General features: G+C 40.0%; 1 protein-coding gene across 1 annotated transcript in view; it reads right to left on the bottom strand.

Annotated features, from left to right (window-relative positions):
- Window positions 1-19,253, bottom strand: part of ZYG11A (zyg-11 family member A, cell cycle regulator) — a gene marked incomplete at both ends in the record, with an annotated part of 58,580 nt that extends 39,327 nt beyond the window's left edge. The window contains 2 exons of the mRNA XM_079698303.1: window positions 4,785-4,950; window positions 19,164-19,253. Of these exons, the coding sequence (XP_079554429.1) occupies window positions 4,785-4,950; window positions 19,164-19,253 (256 nt within the window). The remainder of the gene's footprint in view (window positions 1-4,784; window positions 4,951-19,163) is intronic.
- Window positions 19,254-19,695: the final 442 nt, after the last annotated feature.

The following is a 19,695-nucleotide window of genomic DNA, read 5'->3' as shown; positions in this document are numbered from 1 at the left end:
GTTGCAGAGCACAGGCTCTAGGCACGCAGGCTTCAGTAGTTGTGGCATGCGGGCTAAGTAGTTGTGGCTCACGAGCTCTAGAGCACGGGCTCAGTAGTTGTGGCACACAGGCTTAGTTGTTCTGCAGCATGTGGGATCTTCCCAGACCAGGGCTCGAACCCGTGTCCCCTGCATTGGCAGACAGATTCTTAACCACCGTGCCACCAGGGAAGTCCCAACAATGTATTTTAAAAGTACATGTATATCCTATTTAGCATGAATAACAAAAAGGATTAAAAAACTATTTTCTATACAGAAAAACTACAAAAGGTTGACAATGAAATAGAAGATTAAAACAATTATAAACCAACTAGATCTAACAGAAATCTACAGAACAACTCACCCAATAATGGCATAATATATATTCTTCTCAAATGCACTTGGAACATTCTCCAAAATAGAGCATATATTGGGCCAAAAAACAAATCTCAATAAATTTTTTAAAACTGAAATAAAACAAAGTATGTTCTCAAAGTACAGTTAAATGAATTTAAAAACCAATAACAAAGAAATCTGGAAATTCAAAAGTATTTGGAAATTAAACAATATATTTCTTAAAACCCAGTGGGTCAAAGAAGAAATCAAAAGGGAAAAATCAGAAAATAATTTGAGATGAATGAAAAATAAAGACAACATACAAAAACTTACAGGATGCAGCTAAAGCAGTGCTTGAAGGAAATGTATAGCTCTAATTGCATATATTTAAAAAAGAAGCTCTCAAATCAATAACCTAAACTTCTACCCTAAGACACAGGAAAAAGAAAAGCAAACCAAACACAAAATGAGCAGGAGGAAGGAAATAATAAAAATTATAATGAGAATTAATGAAATGGAGGACAGAAAAGTAAATAAAGTAAAAAAAAAATCAATGAAATCAAAAGATGGTTTCTGAAAAGATCGACAAAATTGACAAAACTTAGCTCAACTGACCAAGAAAAAAAGAGAACTCAAATTTCTAGAATGAGAATTGAAAGGGACAGAACTACTGACCTTGTAGAAATAAAATGAATTGTAAAGAAATATCATGAACAGACTGTATGCTGATAAATCAGATAATTTAAATGAAATGGATAAGTTCACAGAATAACACAAACTACCAAAGCTACTGAAGAAGAAACAGACAATATGAATAGACCTATAACAAGTAAATAGATTGAATTCATCATCAAAAAACTATCCACACAAAGAGGCCAAGAGGGCTTCACTGTTGAATTCTACCAAACATTTAAAGAATACATACCAATTCTTCACAAACTCCTCTAAAAAAAAAAAGAGAGAACACCTCCCAATTCATTGAGGCCAGTTTTATCCTGATGCCAAAAATCCATATAAAGACATCACAAGAACAAAATATCACAGACCAAAATCCTTTTAAATTATAGATGCAAAAGTCTTCATCAAATTACCAGCAAACTGAATCTAGTAATATACAAAAAGATTTATACAATGTGACCAAGTGGGATTTATCCCAGAAAAGCATGGATTGATTAACATCCAAAAGCAAATTAATGTAATACACCACATTAAAAGAATAAAAAACAAAACCCACGTGAGCATTTCAACAAATGCAGAAAAAGCCAACACCCTCTTCCTGATGAATACATTCAACAAACTAAAATAGAAGGGAACCTCCTCAGCCTGTTAAGGGCAATTACAAAAAACCCAAAGCTACAATCATTCTTAATGGTAAAAGACTAGATGCTTTCCCCCTAAGATCAGGAAAAGAAAAGGGTGAATGTTTCAATACTTCAACTTTGTATTGGAGGTTCTAGCCAGGGCAGTTGGACAAGAAAATCAAATAAAAGGCATCCAAATTGGAAAGGAAGAAGTAAAACTATTTCCATTTGCAGATGACATGATCTTGTATACAGAAGATTCTAAGAAATCCTTTAAACTATTAGAACGCATAAATCAATTCAGCAAGTTTCCACGGTATATGATTAACATTAAAAATCAATTGTAGGGACTTCCCTGGTGGTCCAGAGGTTAAGACTCTGTGCTTTCAATGCAGGGGGCACGGGTTTGATCCCTGGATGGGGAACTAAGATCCTACATGCCACACAGCACAGCCTAATAAAAATTTTAAAAATAATTTTTAAAAATCAATTGTATTTCTGTACACTAAAAATGAACAATCCGGGCTTCCCTGGTGGAGCAGTGGTTGAGAGTCCGCCTGCCAATGTGGGGGACATGGGTTCGTGCCCCAGTCCGGGGGGATCCCACATGCCGCGGAGCGGCTGGGCCCGTGAGCCATGGCCGCTGGGCCTGTGCGTCCGGAGCCTGTGCTCTGCAACGGGAGAGGCCACAGCAGTGAGAGGCCCGCATACCGAAAAAAAAAAAAAAAAAGAACAATCCAAAAATGAAATTAAGAAAGCAATTGTGGGCTTCCCTGGTGGCACAGTGGTTGAGAGTCTGCCTGTCGATGCCGGGGACATGGGTTCGTGTCCCGGTCCGGGAAGATCCCACATGCCGCGGAGCGGCTAGCCCTGTGAGCCATGGTCGCTGAGCCTGTGCGTCTGGAGCCTGTGCTCCGCAACGGGAGAGGCCACAACAGTGAGAGGCCCGCGTACCGCAAAAAAAAAAAAAAAAAAAAAGAAAGCAATTGTGTAACTGCATCAAGAATAAAATACTTAGAAATAAATTTAACAAAGATGTAAACTTATACCCATAAATTAGAAAATATTGTTGAAATAAAGATCTATTTTAAATAAATAGAAAGCTCTCCCATGCTCATGTATTAAGGATTTCAGATTATTAAGATGGTAAAACATTGGTGAAAATAACTAAAGATGATCTAAATAGAAAGATATCATATTCATGGATCAGAAGACTTAATGCTGTTAGGATGGCAATAATCCCCCAACTGATTATACATATTTGATGCAATTCCTATTCAAATCCCAGCTGGACTGTTTGTAGAAATTGACAAGTCAATTCTCAAATTCACATGGAAATATCAGGAACCCAGAATAACCAAAACAATCCTGAAAAAGGTGAACAAAGTTGGAAGACTCACACTTAACAATTTCAAAACTCACTACAAAGCAAACAGTAATCAAGCTACTTGGTACTGACAAAAGGACAGACACATCAATCAATGGAATAGAATTCAGAGTACAAAAATAAACCCATACATCTATGGTCAACTGATTTTCAACAAGGATGCCAAGACTATTCAACACAAAAAGAACAGCCTTTTTAACAAATAGTGCTGGGACAACTGTACAGCCACATGCAAAATAATGAAGCCGGACCCTTACACCTCATGCCAAAAATTATTTCAAAATGGACCAAAGTACTAAACATAAGAGTGAAAGCAATGAAACTCTTAAAAGAAAATATAGGTGTAAGATCTTTAGGACTTCGCAATGGCTTTGGCAATGGATTCTTAGATATGATACCAAAAGCATAGGCAACAAAAGATAAATTGAACTTCATCAAAATTAAAAACTTTTATGAGTAAAAGGACACTATCAACAAAGTGAATAGACAATCTATAGAATGGGAGAAAATAACTGCAAACCATGTTTGATGAGGGACATATCTTACAACTCAATAATAAAACACAAATAACCTAATAAGAAATAGGCAAAAAATCTGAATAGAGCCTTCTCCAAAGAGAATAAACAAATGGCCTTCAAGGACATGAAAAAACGCTCAATATGATTAGTCACTAGGGAAATGCAAATCAAAATCACAATAGATGCCACTTCACATCCACCAGGATGGCTATCAAAAAGTCAGATAACAAGTTTTGGTGAGGATGTGGAGAAATCTGAACTCTTGTAACACTGCTGGTGGGAACATAAAATGGTGCAGCCACTTTGGAAAAGAGTTTGGAAGCTCCTCAAAAAGTCAAACACAGAGCTACCATTTAATCCAGCAATTCCACTCCTGGGTATACACCCAAAATAAATAAAAACATATGCCCACACACAAATGTGTACACTAATGTTTATAGTAGCATTATTTATAATAGCCAAAATGTAAAAACAACCCAATGTTCATCAACTGAGAAATGAATAAAAAGGGGTATATCAATACAGTGGAATATTATGCAGCCATAAAAATTCAATAGTGATTGATGTTACAACATGGATGAACCCTGACAATACTATGTTGAGTGAAAGAAGACAGACACAAGAGGCCACATGTTGAATGATTCCATTTATATTAAATGTTCAGAAAAGGCAAATCCATACAGGTAGAAAGTAGATTATGACTACTTAAAATTAGGGTGGGATGGATACGGAGATTTTTTTTAAGGTGATGAAAATTGACTGTGATGATGGCTGCACAAATCTGTGAATATACTAAAAAAAATAAAAACTGAATTGTATACTTTAAATGGATGAATTATACAGTATGTGAATTTTATCTCAATAATGTGTTACCCCCAAAAATTTTTCATTAAGAAAAAACTGTAACATCGTAAATTAAACATAGCTCTTTGAAAGCCCCACTACAATAGGAGGTAAAGGAAAAAAATTTAAAGGTTCATGTTCACAAAGAAAAGAATGGGAGATGAGACTATAGCAACACCAGGGCAAGCCTAGACACAAGACAACTTCCATCAAGGGATCCCAGAGAGATTCGGAGAATCAACCTCCACACAAATAAAATGGGAATAACTTCTATATTTCTCACCGGGCTGTTGTGAGGAGCAAAACAGGAATTATATGTGAAAGTGCTTTTCAAACAGTAAAATGCTATAGAAGTACACTATAAAGGAGCCTTATCATTACCTTGCCAAGTCATGACCCCAATGAATTGATCAGCTAATTCCTGAGGGAAACGCCAATGCTCCGGAAGACAAAGTGTTCCATCAGATCTTTCAGAACACAATTTCTCCAGGTTAGCAACCAGGACGTTCAGGCAGATGTTGACCAAAGAGTAGGGAGACGCCTCCTCCTAGCAAACAAACCCCCAAACAAATTTGTTAGAACACATCTATAAAAATACAACATAAAAGTGGTCATGCCATACATCAAACTACTTAATGAGGATATCTTAAGCTACATTTTCCTCACTCTAATGATTTATATGTAATGAAACTACCTTATTCCAACTATTAACTGAATGGAAGACTTTTATCTGTTGTAGCTTCTGTTGTATCTTAAAAAAAAATTAAGTTCTCTCAACCCTTCACTTACCTCCTGTTCTGTGCCAGCCACTAAAAATACAGGGATGAGTAAGATATAGTTCTAATCCTTTTGGAGCTAACAGTTCAGTGTGGAATACATCCAATAAATCTGACAATTTCATACAACGTAAGGGACTAATCAAGCAGAAATCACATGGTCATTCATTCAACAAATATTTATTGAATGATTACTACATGCCAGAGGATAAGAAGGCCTGCCTATTCCCACCCTCATAAGTGTTCACACTGTAAAAGGTTGCTATACCCAGGAGGCTGTAGAAGAATTAGAACTGACAGATGTAAGACATCTTCTCTAAGAGACTGGCATTTGTTCATTCTACAAATATTTGAGGGACTTCCTGGTGGTCCAGTGGCTAGGACTCCGTGCTCCCAATGCAGGGGCCATGGGTTCGATCCCTGGTCAGGGAACTAGGTCCCACATGCCTCAACTAAGAGTTCTCATGTTGCAACTATAGATTCCCACATGCCACAACCACGACCCGGTGCAGCCAAATAAATAAATAAATAAAATTTTTAAAATATATATTTGAAAGGTATGGCACTCAGACATGAAGAGAGAGTGATTAGCCAGAGATTGCTTTTTTTTTTTTTTTTTTTTGCAGTACGAGGGCCTCTCATTGTGGCCTCTCCCATTGCGGAGCACAGGCTACGGACGCACAGGCTTAGCAGCCATGGCTCACGGGCCTAGCCGCTCCGCGGCATGTGGGATCTTCCCAGACCAGGGCACGAACCCGTGTCCCCTGAATTGGCAGGCGGACTCTCAACCACTGCGCCACCAGGGAAGCCCCGGAGATTGCATTTTTGTCAAAGGTTTCAACATGCAATACATTCACTGACCTCCACCTCACTTTTAACTGATTAAATTCCCTCCATAGTCCGAAGTATAAATTACTCCTTTACAAATATCCTCAACTCCTTGTTCCCTCTCCTCCATTACACTCTAAGACATTCTCCTTGAAGAACTTCACTATTCACCTTTTTTATGGCAACACCCAGCAACTAATCATCTATGAAGAGGGGAAGAAGGGACTTCCCTGGTGGTTCAGTGGTAAAGAATCCACCTTACAATGCAGGAGACATGGGTTCAATCCCTGGTCAGGGAACTAAGATCCCACATGCCACGGGGCAATTAAGCCCACACACCACAACTACTGAGCTCGCGTACCTCAACTAGAGCTCACGTATCCCAAACTACAGAGCTCACGTGCCCCAAACTACAGAGCCCACGTACCCTGGAGCCTGCAGGCCAAAACTAGATAGAAGCCCGTGCACCATAATGAAAGATCCCACATGCCTCAATGAAGACCCTGCGTGCCGCAACTAAGACTCAACAGAGCCAAAAATAAATACATAAATATTTTTTAAAAAAGAAGAAGAAGGGAAGAGTACGACAACATAGTATGTCATGGAAAATTCATAAACATTAACTTCAAATGAGCCCTCCGTAGCTGGAAATCCTTCAAGGTCTCTTTAGACAGGGCACTTTCTCACCATCAGGCAAGAATTATTTCATGCCTCTACTTGTTCCTCAAACCCATTTCATGCTGGTAACAGAATCTGACTCACTTCAGTGAGAAAAATGAAGCCACCTCACCATCAAATTTAGTTCGGAACTGCATGCATCTTTTCCTTGGTCTCCTCTTATATGGAAAACACGTACCTCCTTGCAAAGACCAACACTTCCACGTGTGAAGGCTGGATTTCATCCCTCCTGCCTTGGCCCCTCCTTGTTATTTCTTCATTCATGCATATCTTCAAACTCTCCTTCTCAAATGGATCATTCATTTTTTTTTTGGCCAGGCCACACAGCTTGCAGGATCTTAGTTCCCTGAGCAGGGACTGAACCTGAGCCCAGGCAGTGAAAGCACCAAGTCCTAACCTCTGGACCACCAGGGAATTCCCATCAAATGGATCACCCTTTTTTTTAAAAAAAAAAAAAAATTATTTATTTATTTATTTTTGGCTATGCTGGGTCTTCATTGCTGTGGTGGGCTTTCTCTAGTTGCGGTGAGCGGGGGTTTCTCTTCGTTGCAGTGTGCAGGCTTCTCATTGCGGTGGCTTCTCTTGTTGCGGAGCACAGGCTCTAGGCACACGGGCCTCAGTAGTTGTGGCACACGGGCTTCAGCAGTTGTGGCACGTGGGCTCAGTAGTTGTGGCTCGTGGGTTCTAGAGTGCAGGCTCAGTAGTTGTGGCGCACGGGCTTAGTTTCTCTGCAGCATGTGGGATCTTCCCAGACCAGGGCTCAAACCTGTGTCCCCTGCATTGGCAGGCAGATTCTTAACCACTGCACCACCAGGGAAGCCCCTGGATCACTCTTAACATACAATTTATGCTCTATTATTTGCCTTAAAAACAAAAGCCTTCTGTTGACCCCCACATCCTCTTCAACCATATTTCTTCAGTAAGTTTAATCTGCACGCTGTAATCACTATCCTGTTATTCATTTTTGTTTTTCTTTTAACTGTGGTATAATTTACATATAGCAAAAAAATTACTTTTTGGTGTAGTTAGTTCAACGAGTTTTGACTGATGCATACAGTCGTGTACTACCACCATAATAAAGATATAGAACAGTTCTATGACCCAAAAATTCTCTAGTGTCCCTTTGCAGACAATCCCTCCCACCAACCCCAAGCAACCACTTATCTTCGTTCTGTTCCCAGTGTTCTGCCTTCTCCAAAATGTCATATAAATAGAATCATTAAGTAATTGGGCCTTCTGAATCTGACATCTTTCATTTTGCATAATGCATTTAACACAGATTCATCTGTGTTGCTGCATGTTTTTGTAATTTGTTCCTTTTTATTGCTGAGAAGCATTCCACTGCAATGAATATATCACAATTTCTTTATTCACCAACTGAAGGGCATTTGGATTACTTGAAGTTTTTGACAACTTTGAATAAAGCTGCTATAACTATTCACAAAGTTTTGTGGGAACATAGTTTTCATTTTTCTTGGGTAGTTACCTAAAAATGGGATTCCTGGGTCCCTGGAATTCAACACTTCCTACATGTTAAGCATGTATTTAACTTTACATAACAAAGTGCTAACCCGTTCTTACAATGTGGCTGTACTATTTTGCATTCCCAAAAGAACATATGAGAGCTTCAACTGCTCCAAATCCTCGCCATGTCAGAATTAATGTCAGAAAGGAGCCAACGAAGCAAAAAAATTCCCTGAAACAGTCTCAGCAGACTTTTACTTCGGTCTCATAACCAGAATTGGTTCATATGCCCATGTGAAAATGGAAATTATGCTTCTTGTGGGTAATTTCTCTAGATCTATCTTCCAGGTTACTATTTCTTTATTCTGTGGCATTTAGTTCTTCATTGTTGAATTGTATATTGTTCTTTTTTCATTTTTATTTCATCTTTTATTTCTTTAATAAATTTTAAATACACTTATTTTATACTGTTTCAATAATACCATTTTCTGAAGTCTCTGGGAATCTAATTCTGTTAGTTATTGATTCTGTTGATTTTTTTAAGATTTTTTTTTAATGTGGACCATTTTTAAAGTCTTTATTAAGTTTGTTACAATATTGCTTCTGCTTTACATTTTGGTTTTTTGGCTGTGAGGCATGTGGGATCTTAGCTCCCTGACCAGGGGTTGAACCTGCACCCCCTGCATTACTACCTCCAGGTCAGATCTCTCTTTAACCACTGGACCACCAGGGAAGTCCCTCTGTTGATTCTTAATCATAGAGGTTCATGTTTTATAATTTAAGATTGTGAGCTAATTTTTTTTTTTTTTTTTTTTTTTAGGCCACACATCACGGCATACAGGATTTTAGTTCCCTGACCAGGGATCGAACCCGTGCCCCCTGCATTGGGAGTGCAGAGTCTTAACCACTGGACTGCCAGGGAAGTCCATGAGCTAATCTTTAGTGAGAGTTTACTGTACACTCCTGTGAAGCCTGGGCAGAAGATATGTCATATCAGAGAGATTATGCTAAATGCTACTTACTTAGGGGCATCACCAGGGGCCATTTTGATAATTTCTCAGCTACACATTTCCTGAACCAAGCTAGAAATGTCAGTTAAAACCCTTAGTCTGTATGAGGACAGACCTGTGATAGCAAATTTTTAGGACATATTTTTCTCACTCAAAATCCAAGCCAAAACTGACAAGCTTCCCTGTTTCCCTTTCCCATAAGCAGATTTTTTTAGACCTACCATTTCACTGAAGCATGACCAGCCTTTGTTAACCCATGTTTACATATACATATACATATGTATATATTACAGTTCACAGTCTCCATTCAAACATCCCGCTGGCTTTTGGCAAAGGTCTAGTCTCTAATCTTTGGTTATTTTAGGGCCTGCTTACAGTGGTGATTTCCAGCTTCTTTGAATTGGGTGGGGATGCTGGGGATTTTCCTTACTTTGCATTTGAAAGTGTTTGTTACATTTTATCCAGAATATTTCCTTTTAAGACTTTATGACATTATATGCCATATTATTGGACATGGCAGCCTCATTTTTAAAATACAGTAAAGGGGACTTCCCTGGTGGTGCAGTGGTTAAGACTCCATGCTCCCAATGTAGGAGGCCTGGGTTCAATCCCTGTCAGGGAACTAGATCCCACATGCATGCGGCAACTAAGAGTTCACATGCCACAACTAAGGAGCCCATGTGCTGCAACTAAAGACCCAGCAAAAACAAATAAATAAATATTTTTTAAATACAGTAAAGATTAAATCCATATAAAAGATGTTTAGAACATATGTAAAATATTTAAATAATATAATAAAATAGAAAACAATGTAAATATTTTTAGATATGGGGATATATGTATAGCTGATTCACTTTGTTATAAAGCAGAAACTAACACACCATTGTAAAGCAATTATACTCCGATAAAGATGTTAAAAAATAAATAAATAAAAAATAAAAAGAACTCGAACACAGTAAAAAAAATATATACATATAAATATTTTAAAAACATTCTTGTATTCACCACACAGCTTAAATAGAATATACCAAATTTTTGAAGTTCCTTATACAGCCTTCCCTGATGCTACTTCTCATCCCTTCACCCAGAGGTAATCATTATCCTGAATACTGTTTAGTTCTGCATGCTTTTGAACTTATATAAATAGAATTATACTACAGTATTCTGTTACGTGTTTTTGTTTTATAAATCAGTAGCATGTTTTAGAGATCGATTTCCCACCAAGACCACTAATGACTAATGACTCTGCCTCTATAATATCTAACTACTGATTTCATGATTCTAAATATTATCTATAAATCCAATGAATTCTAGATTACTACCTCCAGGTCAGATCTCTCTTTAAGCCACAGTGTTAGATAACCAGTTGTCTCCTTGACATATCTACTTAACTGTGTCACAAATACTTCAAACTCACCATGTATGAAACTGAACTTCCCCGGTCTTTCCCTACTCAGTAAACACCATCACATCTATTCAGCTGCTTAATCTTTACTGACATTTCCTTACCCTTAATCAACATCCCACACAAGACAGACATCCAATAAATTAGCAAATCCTGTTGGTTCTACTTGTGCCAGATATCTTCCATTTGCTACCTACCTCACACCCAGACCCACTCCTTAATCTTCTCTACCTCTACTCTGAGGCGACTTGTGTGGAATCACTACAGATAATTTCCCCAGCTCTTTCTCTTTTAAAGTACCCTGGGCAGGCTATGTCTCCCTCATCACTCCTCTAAAATCAGTCCTCTCTCCTTGCTACTGACTAAATGTTTGTATTCTTCTGAAGTTCTTTTTTTTTTAAATATTTATTTATTTATTTGGCTGCACCAGGTCTTACTTATGGCACGTGGGATCGCCAGTGCCGCCTGCAAGATCTTCATTACAGCATGCGGGATCTTTAGTTCCGCATGTGAGATCTTCAGTTGAGGTCAGTGGGATCTCCCCTTTGGCATGCAGGCTCTTAGTTGCATCATGTGGGATCTAGTTCACTGACCAGGAATTGAACCCAGGCCTCCTGCACTGGGAGCGTGGAGTCTTAACCACTGCACCACCAGGAAAGTCCCCCCAAAATTCTTATGTTGAAATCTAACCTCTAATTTGATGATGTTTGGAGGGAGGAACCTCAGGAAGTCATTAGGTCACGAGGGTGAAGCCCTCACTGAATGGAATTAGTGCCCCTATAAGAGAGACCCCAGAGAGTTCCCTTGTCCCTTCTGCCATGTGAGAATACAGCAAAAAGATGTATATGAACAAGGAACTGGGCTCTCACCAGACACCAAATCCCCCAGCACCTTGATCTTGGACTTCCTAGCCTTCCAGAACAGTGAGAAATAAATTTATGTTGTTTATAAGTCACCCAGTCTACAGTATTTTAGTTATAGCGGCCCAAATGAACTAAGATATTCCTTCTGAGAGGTCCTTTGGGCCTAGGGGTGGCAATAGCTACTGTTACCGGACATTGAGTAGTATATTACTATGGTTTTCCATACCGCTCCCTTATCTTTGCAAGTAGTCCCTTAATTAAACTCTCATTAAATTATCCCTATGCTGAGTGTGTCATCTGTTTCCTGCTGTGAATATGACTGTTAAACCTCCCAAATAAATTTCTAGTTCATCCCCTTCTTTCTAGCTCCACTACTAATTTCTAATGCAAGTCACTACCATATCTTTCCTAGAATACTAAAAAACTCCAAATTAGTTTCTCTACTTTCACTCTTAATCCTTTTCCAATCCATCTCTACCCAGAGTTTAGACTCATCATTTCTAAAATATAAACAGTACTATATAACTCTCCTAATGAACATGTTTTAATGGGTACAAGGTAAAAAAACAAAACAAACAAAAAGCTGTATTTTACATACAACCGACAATTAATTGGAAAATTAAATTTAAAAAATTTACAATAGCATCTTTGTTTTGTTTTGATTTGATTTTGGCCACACCACATGGCATGCAAGATCTTAGCTCCCCGACCACGGATCAAACCCGTGCCCCCTGCGCTTGGGAGCGCAGAGTCTCAACCACTGGACTGCCAGGGAAGTCCCTACAATAGCACTTTAAAAACCTCAGGGGGGACTTCCATGGCGATCCAGTGGTAAAGAATCTGCCTTCCAATGCAGGGGACCAGGATTCAATCCCTGGTCAGGGAACCAGGATCCCACCTGCCAAGGGGCAACTAAGCCCGCATGCCACAACTACTGAGCTCGAGCGTCTCAACAAGAGAGCCTACGTGCCCCAAACTACAGAGCCCACATGCCCTGGAGCCTTCGTGCCACAACTAGAGAGAGAAAACCTGCATGCCACAACTAGAGAGAAGCCCGTGTACCGCAATGAAAGATCCCGCATGACTCAATAAAGATTGTGTGGGCTTCCCTGGTGGCGCAGTGGTTGAGAGTCCGCCTGCTGATGCAGGGGACACAGGTTCGTGCCCCGGTCTGGGAAGACCCCACATGCCGCAGAGCGGCTGGGCCCGTGAGCCATGGCCGCTGAGCCTGCGTGTCCGGAGGCTGTGCTCCACAACAGGAGAGGCCACAACAGTGAGAGGCCCGAGTACCACACACAAAAAAAAAGATTGTGTGTGCCGCAACTAAGACCCAATGCAGCCAAAAATAAATAAATAATAAATCTTTTAAAAAATAAATGAACAAAAATTTAAAAATTAAAACCTCAGGGAATTCCCTGGCAGTCCACTGATTAGGAACACGTACTTCCACTGCTGGGAGCACGAATACAATCCCTGATCAGGGAACTAAGGACCCGCATGCCACAAAGCATGATCCCCCCTAAAAAAAAATCTGTTTTAAAAACCTCACATATAGGCCTGACTCAGGAAGACAACAAAAATCTAAACACAATAGTATCCATAAAGTTTAGCTTACAATAAAATATGGTAAGAATCAGGACAGAAAATAAAATTAGTCAACAGAAACAGACCCAGGGAATCCCCTGGAGGTCCAGTGGTTTGGACTCCATGCTTTCACTTTCACTGCCTAGGGTGCTGGTTCAATCCCTGGTCAGGGAACTGAGATCCCACAAGCTGCGCAATGCCAGGAAGGGAGGGAGGGAGGAAGGAGCCCAGAAATAACACAATTAGCAGATAAGAACTTTAAACAGATATTATAATTCATGGATATAGAGGAGAATATGAATATAACGAGGGAATAAATATGCAATCTCAACACAGAAGTGCAAGATCTGAAAAAGACCCAAATGGAACTTTCAGAGTTGAAAAATACATCATTTAACGTAAACAACACATTAGATGATATTATCAACAGATTAGATACTACAAAATTAAAGACAAGTGAAGCTGAAGGTAGTGCAATAGAAACTATCTAAACTGAATCAGAAAAAGTCTGGGAAAAAAAAGTGGAGAAGCATAGAACCCCAAGGGACAATCTTAAGCAGTTTAATACAAATGGATTATTGAAACTCCAGAAGAGAGGAGTTATTGGGGAAGAAAAAATATTTTAAGAAATAATGGTCAAGGAGGACAATGTCCTACACTTGGAATCTATGAAATTATTTTACAGTTTAATATTTATCGAATTACACAGTTAATTCACCAGGTAGAAAGAACAACAAGCTTAATAGCTTTCTTTTTTAAAAAGTCAAAAAATATTGACATTAGATACAAAATATAAACCCACTGATCCCAGAAGCAAAAATGGACCCAAAGTGAAATAAACAAAAGATACCACAACATAATAAATGTCTAGAAACCAACAATAAAGAGAAAAACCTTAAGACTGGGGGAAAGGGAACCAGAGGTAATGTGGACACAGTTTTAAAAAAAAAAAAGAAGTATGACCACTAAATTTTCATCAGAAGCAATACTAGCCAGAAGACAATGAAATAACATTTTCAGGGACTTCCCTGGTGGGCCAGCGGTTAAGACTCCACGCTCCCAATGCAGGGGGCCCAGGTTTGATCCCTGGTCAGGGAACTAGATCCCATGTGCCACAACTAAGAGTTTGAATGCCACAACTAAAGATCTCGCATGCCACAACTAAGAAGCAGTGCAGCCAAATAAATAAATAATATTTTTTAAAAAAAGAAAAACCAAGTGCAATGAAAATATCTTTCTTATTTCCTAATTCCTTTAAGAAATAACTGATTCATCAAAGAAAAAGTAAAAACAATATATTGTGCAATTTCTAACATGGAGAAGTAAAATGTATTATTTCAAAAGTACAAAGTACAGGAAAGAGGGGAGAAAATGAAAGAATACTGTTGTAAGGTGAAGCGATATATTTAAAAGTAGACTGTGGTAAGTCAAACATGTATATTTTAAAACCTGGAGCTGTTACTCTCAAACTTAGGACCACTTTATACTCTTAAAAATTGTATTACATCTTTCAACATTTACTGCATTAAAACTAAGAGATCTTTAAAATATGTATTAATGCATTAGAAATAATAAAAGTTAAAAAAAATCAAATGTTGACACAAAGAACACTTTTTTTTTTTGGCCACACCGTGTGGCTTGCAGGATCTTAGTTCCCAGACCAGAGATTGAACCCTGGCCTCGGCAGTGAAAGCACCAAGTCCTAACCACTGGACCTCCAGGGAATTCCCAAGAAAGAACATTTTTTTAAAACAGCTATATTTTCAAAAAGAATTTTTAAAAGTTTAGTGACAACGGCAGCACTGTTTTACATTTTTGCAAATTTATTAATGTGTGGCTTAATGAAAGAGAATGCGGTCTTAGAGACCCCAGAGGTCTTGAGTCCACATTTAAAAAACTGCTCTCTTGGGCTTCCCTGGTGGCGCAGTGGTTGAGAGTCTGCCTGCCGATGCAGGAGACACGGGTTCCTGCCCCGGTCCGGGAAGATCCCACATGCCGCGGAGCGGCTGGGCCCGTGAGCCATGGCCGCTGAGCCTGCGCGTCCGGAGCCTGTGCTCCGCAACGGGAGAGGCCAACAGTGAGAGGCCCACGTACCGCAAAAAAATTAATTAATTAATTAATTAATTAAATAAAAATAAAAATAAAATAAAAAACTGCTATCTTTGAGTGACCATTAAAGAGAGTTGGGGTGGGGCGGGAAAGGAGAGGAACAGAACTAGTAAGTCAACAGAAGAGATAAAATGAAACTTTAAAAATATTCAACTGAGGGAATTCCCTGGCAGTCCAGTGGTTAGGACTCCATGCTTTCACTTCTGAGGGTGCAAATTCAATCCCTGGTCGCAGAACTAAGGTCCCGCAAGCTGCACAGCACGGCCAAAAAAATATATGTATATACTCAATCGAAAAGAAGCCAGGCAAAGAAGAAACACAACAACAAACACAAAGGACAAATAGAACACAAACAGCAACTTAAACACAACAATTTTGATAATTATATTTACTCTAATTTAAAAGGCACAGATTGTCAAACTGGATTAAAAAAGCAAGCCTGCTGTTTACAAGAGATGGGCTTTAAACAGCGTTGTTTAAAAAACACTAATCGTAAGGACACTGGAGTGACTATGTTTAATGTCAGAAAAAGAAGGCTTCAGGAAAAGAATATCAGAAATCAAGATGGACATTTCATAATGATAAAAGGATCAATTCATCAAGAAGACATAATTCCTATTGTATATACACTTGCTAACAGCTTCAAAATTCATAAAGTAAAAACTGAAAGAACAAAAAGAAAAATTGACAACTACAGTTGGAAATTAACACTTGTCTTCAGCAACTGATAAAAACAAGTAGATGGAAAATGAATAAGAATATAGATTAACATTGGGAAATCCCTGGCAGTCCAGTGGTTAGGACTCTGCACTTCCACTGCAGGGGACATAGGTTGGATCCCTGGTAGGGGAACTAAGATCCTGCATGCCACACTACGTGGCCAAAAAAAAAAAAAGAATATAGATTGACATTCTCAATCAACTTGACCTGACATTCATAGAATACTATGCCCAACTACAGAACGCATACTCCTTTTAAGTGCACATGAACATGCACCAAGATAGATCATATCTGAGCCATAAAACAAATCTCAATAAATATAAATGGATTGAAATCATAGAGCATGTTCTCTGACAACAATGTATTTGCATTAAACAAAAAGATATGTGGAATATCCCCAACTATTTGGGAATTAGGCAGTACACTTCTAAATATCCCATGGGTCAAAGAAGGACTCTTAACAGTAATTATAAAATATTTTTAACAATACATCAAAATTTATGAGCATTTCCCCCAAGAAGTAGATATAGTTTAAAACCTTCCCTCAGGGGGGAGGGATAAATTGGGAGTTTAGGATTGACATAACACACTACTATATTTAAAACAGATAACCAACAAGGACCTACTGTATAGCACAGGAAACTCTGCTCAATATATTCTGTAATAACCTAAAGAGGAAAAGAATCTGAAAAAGAATAGATATATGTATATGTATAACTGAAGCACTTTGCTGTACACCTGAAACTAACACAACATTGTAAATCAACTATAGTCCAATATAAAATAAAAATTAAAAAAAAAAATCCCCCAAAGAAATTAAAGTCTCAATGGCTTCACTGGTGAATTCTGTTAGACATCTAAGGAATAAATAATACCAATATCCCACAAACTCAAAAAACTGGATAGGGAACACTTCCCAACTCATATTTTAAGGCCAATATTATCTAGATACTAAAACCAGATAATTTTTTTTTTTTTTTTGCCCATGCCACGTGGCTTGTGGGATCATAGTCCTCGACCAGGGATCAAACCCAGGCCCACAGCAGTGAAAGCACAGAGTCCTAACCACTGGACCACCAGGGAATCCCCAGATAAAATATTTCTAAAGAGCAATCTGCCTCATAAACATAGACATAAACAATATTTCAAAAATATTAGCAATAGAATTCTTCGATATATAAAAATAATACATCATGACCAGGTGGTGTTTATTCCTAGAATGTAAAGTTAAATTCACAATCAATAAAATCCACCACATTAACACAATCAAGAACAAAAACATCTTATTAAATGCTGAAACAGCATTTAACAAAATTCAACACACATTCATGATTTAAAAAAACAAAAACAAAAAAACTCAGCAAACTAGGAACAGAAGAAAAATTCCTTAATTTGACAAAGAGCATCTAACGGAAAAACCTATAGCCAGTATCATACTTGGAGGTGAAAGATCTAGAACAATACAAAGATGTCTATTCTCACCACTTCTACGTTCTACAAAAGGTCCTAGAAAATGCATTTTTAAAAAAAGAAAAGAAAAAGCACAGACTGAAAGAGAATAAGTAAAGCTGTCTTTATTTGCAGATGACAGATTGTAAAGAAAATCTTAAGAAATCTTTAAAAAACTGGAGAAAATAGGTGGCTTTAGCAAAGTTGTAGGATACAAGATCAATATACCCCCCCCCCAAATTATAACCTTTTAAAAAATATTTACGGTACTATCAAAAACAGGGATAAATTTAACAAAATATGTAAAAGACCTTTACACCAAAAACTACAAAACACTGCTAAATAAAATTAAGAACAGCATAGAGAAATATATCTAAAGGAAAAGTATTCATGCATTGTACAACTTTTAAAATTAATTAAAAATAAAATCTTAACCAAAAAAACCAGTGTACATAGTACAGTATGGAACCAGACAGAAAATGGATTAGTCTGATCACTTTTCTAAAGAAAACCTTGCTTTTCAATTCCAGTCAGCGCCAACAAAAAATGTGCTTGTCACGCTGTGCTAGTACATACATTAAAAACGCAGCTTTTCGGGCTTCCCTGGTGGTGCAGTGGTTGAGAGTCCGCCTGCCGATGCAGAGAACGCGGGTTCGTGCCCCGGTCCGGGAAGATCCCACATGCCGCGGAGCGGCTGGGTCCGTGAGCCATGGCCGCTGAGCCTGCGCGTCCCGAGCCTGTGCTCCGCAACGGGAGAGGCCACAACAGTGAGAGGCCCACGTACCACAAAAAAAAAAAAAAACCGCAGCTTTTCCATTAGCTACAAACAAATTTACAAATTATTTAGGGAGCTTTTAAAAGTGAGTTCAAAAGGGTCTACAGGAATACAGGCTAGATCTTTGAAGGACACAAAAGCCAACACGGCGTCAGCGTGTAAAGTACAACCTCAATCAGGATATTTCCTTCCCCCCCCCCATACTAATTGTGGGTAGAGCGTTCATTAGATTTTGAGTTCTAAGACCGGTAGCCCTTGGGATGTTGTAGAACATGGAGTCTGACATCAGAACAACTGATGTCAGGCTCCAGATCATGAGCAAGTCAAGGAAGGGTTCTCAATTTCCCTATACACCAGTAAAATGCCTACAAAAAAATCCGAGATTACTCTAGAAATGCAATACCTGACACAGTAGGCGCCAAATACAAACTCTTTTGGTTTGCATTTTGCTCAGTTTAGTCTAACAGGCATTCCGAGAGAAAAGAGGGGGAAACAAACACGTGGAATTTAAGGAATTTCAGCCTTCGGGGTTCCAGTTCCCCCCGGCGGGCTCAGAAGGTCTTCCTGTTAACGATCCCCGGACCGACAGGTCACAGCCTCTGGGAGGCAACAGATCCCCAACACACGTGGGGGAACGGTCGAGGTTTGAGGCATTTGGGTGCATCATGACAAAAAGCGCCACCGTCTACTACGGGCCAAGCCTAAAGCCATGCCCAGCACTTACGTCTAAATTTACACCACCCTGCAAAATAGCTGCCGCCCTCGCAGGCACAGGTGAGCATCAGAGACCAGAGCAGGGGACTCGCCCAGGGTTACGCGGGAGGCGGGACTCATCCCGCCGCTCCTCCTCTCAGCTGCGCAGGGTCTGCTCGCTCGGCTCCAAGGCTGGGACGCCCTGGGAGGAAAACTCCTCTCCGGCATGCACTTCCCATAAAAGGCAGAAGCCTGGCAGGGGCTCAGCCTCTTCAGACTTTACCCCCGCGTCGGTCAAACGAGCCAACAAATGCCTCAGCACAGTCCCCGACGACTCGCCGCACTCGCCAGGGGCCTGGCGTCCCGCCTAGGTTCGCGTTCCCCCCTCCCCCTCCCCGGTGCTCACCTGCGCCACGCCGCAGCCCAGGACTTCCTTCTGAGCGTCCGGAGGGACGATGGTCCGGGTCGAGAGGCCTGGGTGCAAGAAGTGAACCATTGCGACCCCCGCCTGCTAGGCGTCGAGGAGAGAGCGGCCGTCGAGCGGGGCCCGGATGCCGCGAGAGGTGGTCTCGACCGGCACCGGAAAGCAGCTAAACTGCGCCCGCTCGGCGGGCAGGCACTCAGCGCCCTTGCGGAAGGTTTGGGCTTTTGAAACGCTCAGCGTGGCGACGCGCACTCCTCCGCCGCAGACCCCGCCCCCAGGACGGCGTTCCCCACCCACACCGGAGTCGACCACCACTCCACGCCTTGAGGGCGCAGCCGCCCTCCTTCCGCCTTCTTGACGCCCCAGAGACCACCTTAGGCCTGCCGAACCACTCACCCAACTCCTACACATCCCTCTGAGACCGTCTCCCTCCAACCGACACCATAGGGCTAGGTACCACATTCCTGTCGCCGGTCAAAGGCATGGCCACCGACCAGCTCTGTGGAGTTGGGAA

The sequence above is a fragment of the Hyperoodon ampullatus genome (genome assembly GCF_949752795.1).
Source record: "Hyperoodon ampullatus genome assembly, chromosome: 2".
NCBI classification, from domain to species: domain Eukaryota; kingdom Metazoa; phylum Chordata; class Mammalia; order Artiodactyla; family Ziphiidae; genus Hyperoodon; species Hyperoodon ampullatus.
Note: the sequence above shows the minus strand (reverse complement) of the source record. Positions and strands in the feature narration are given on the sequence as shown.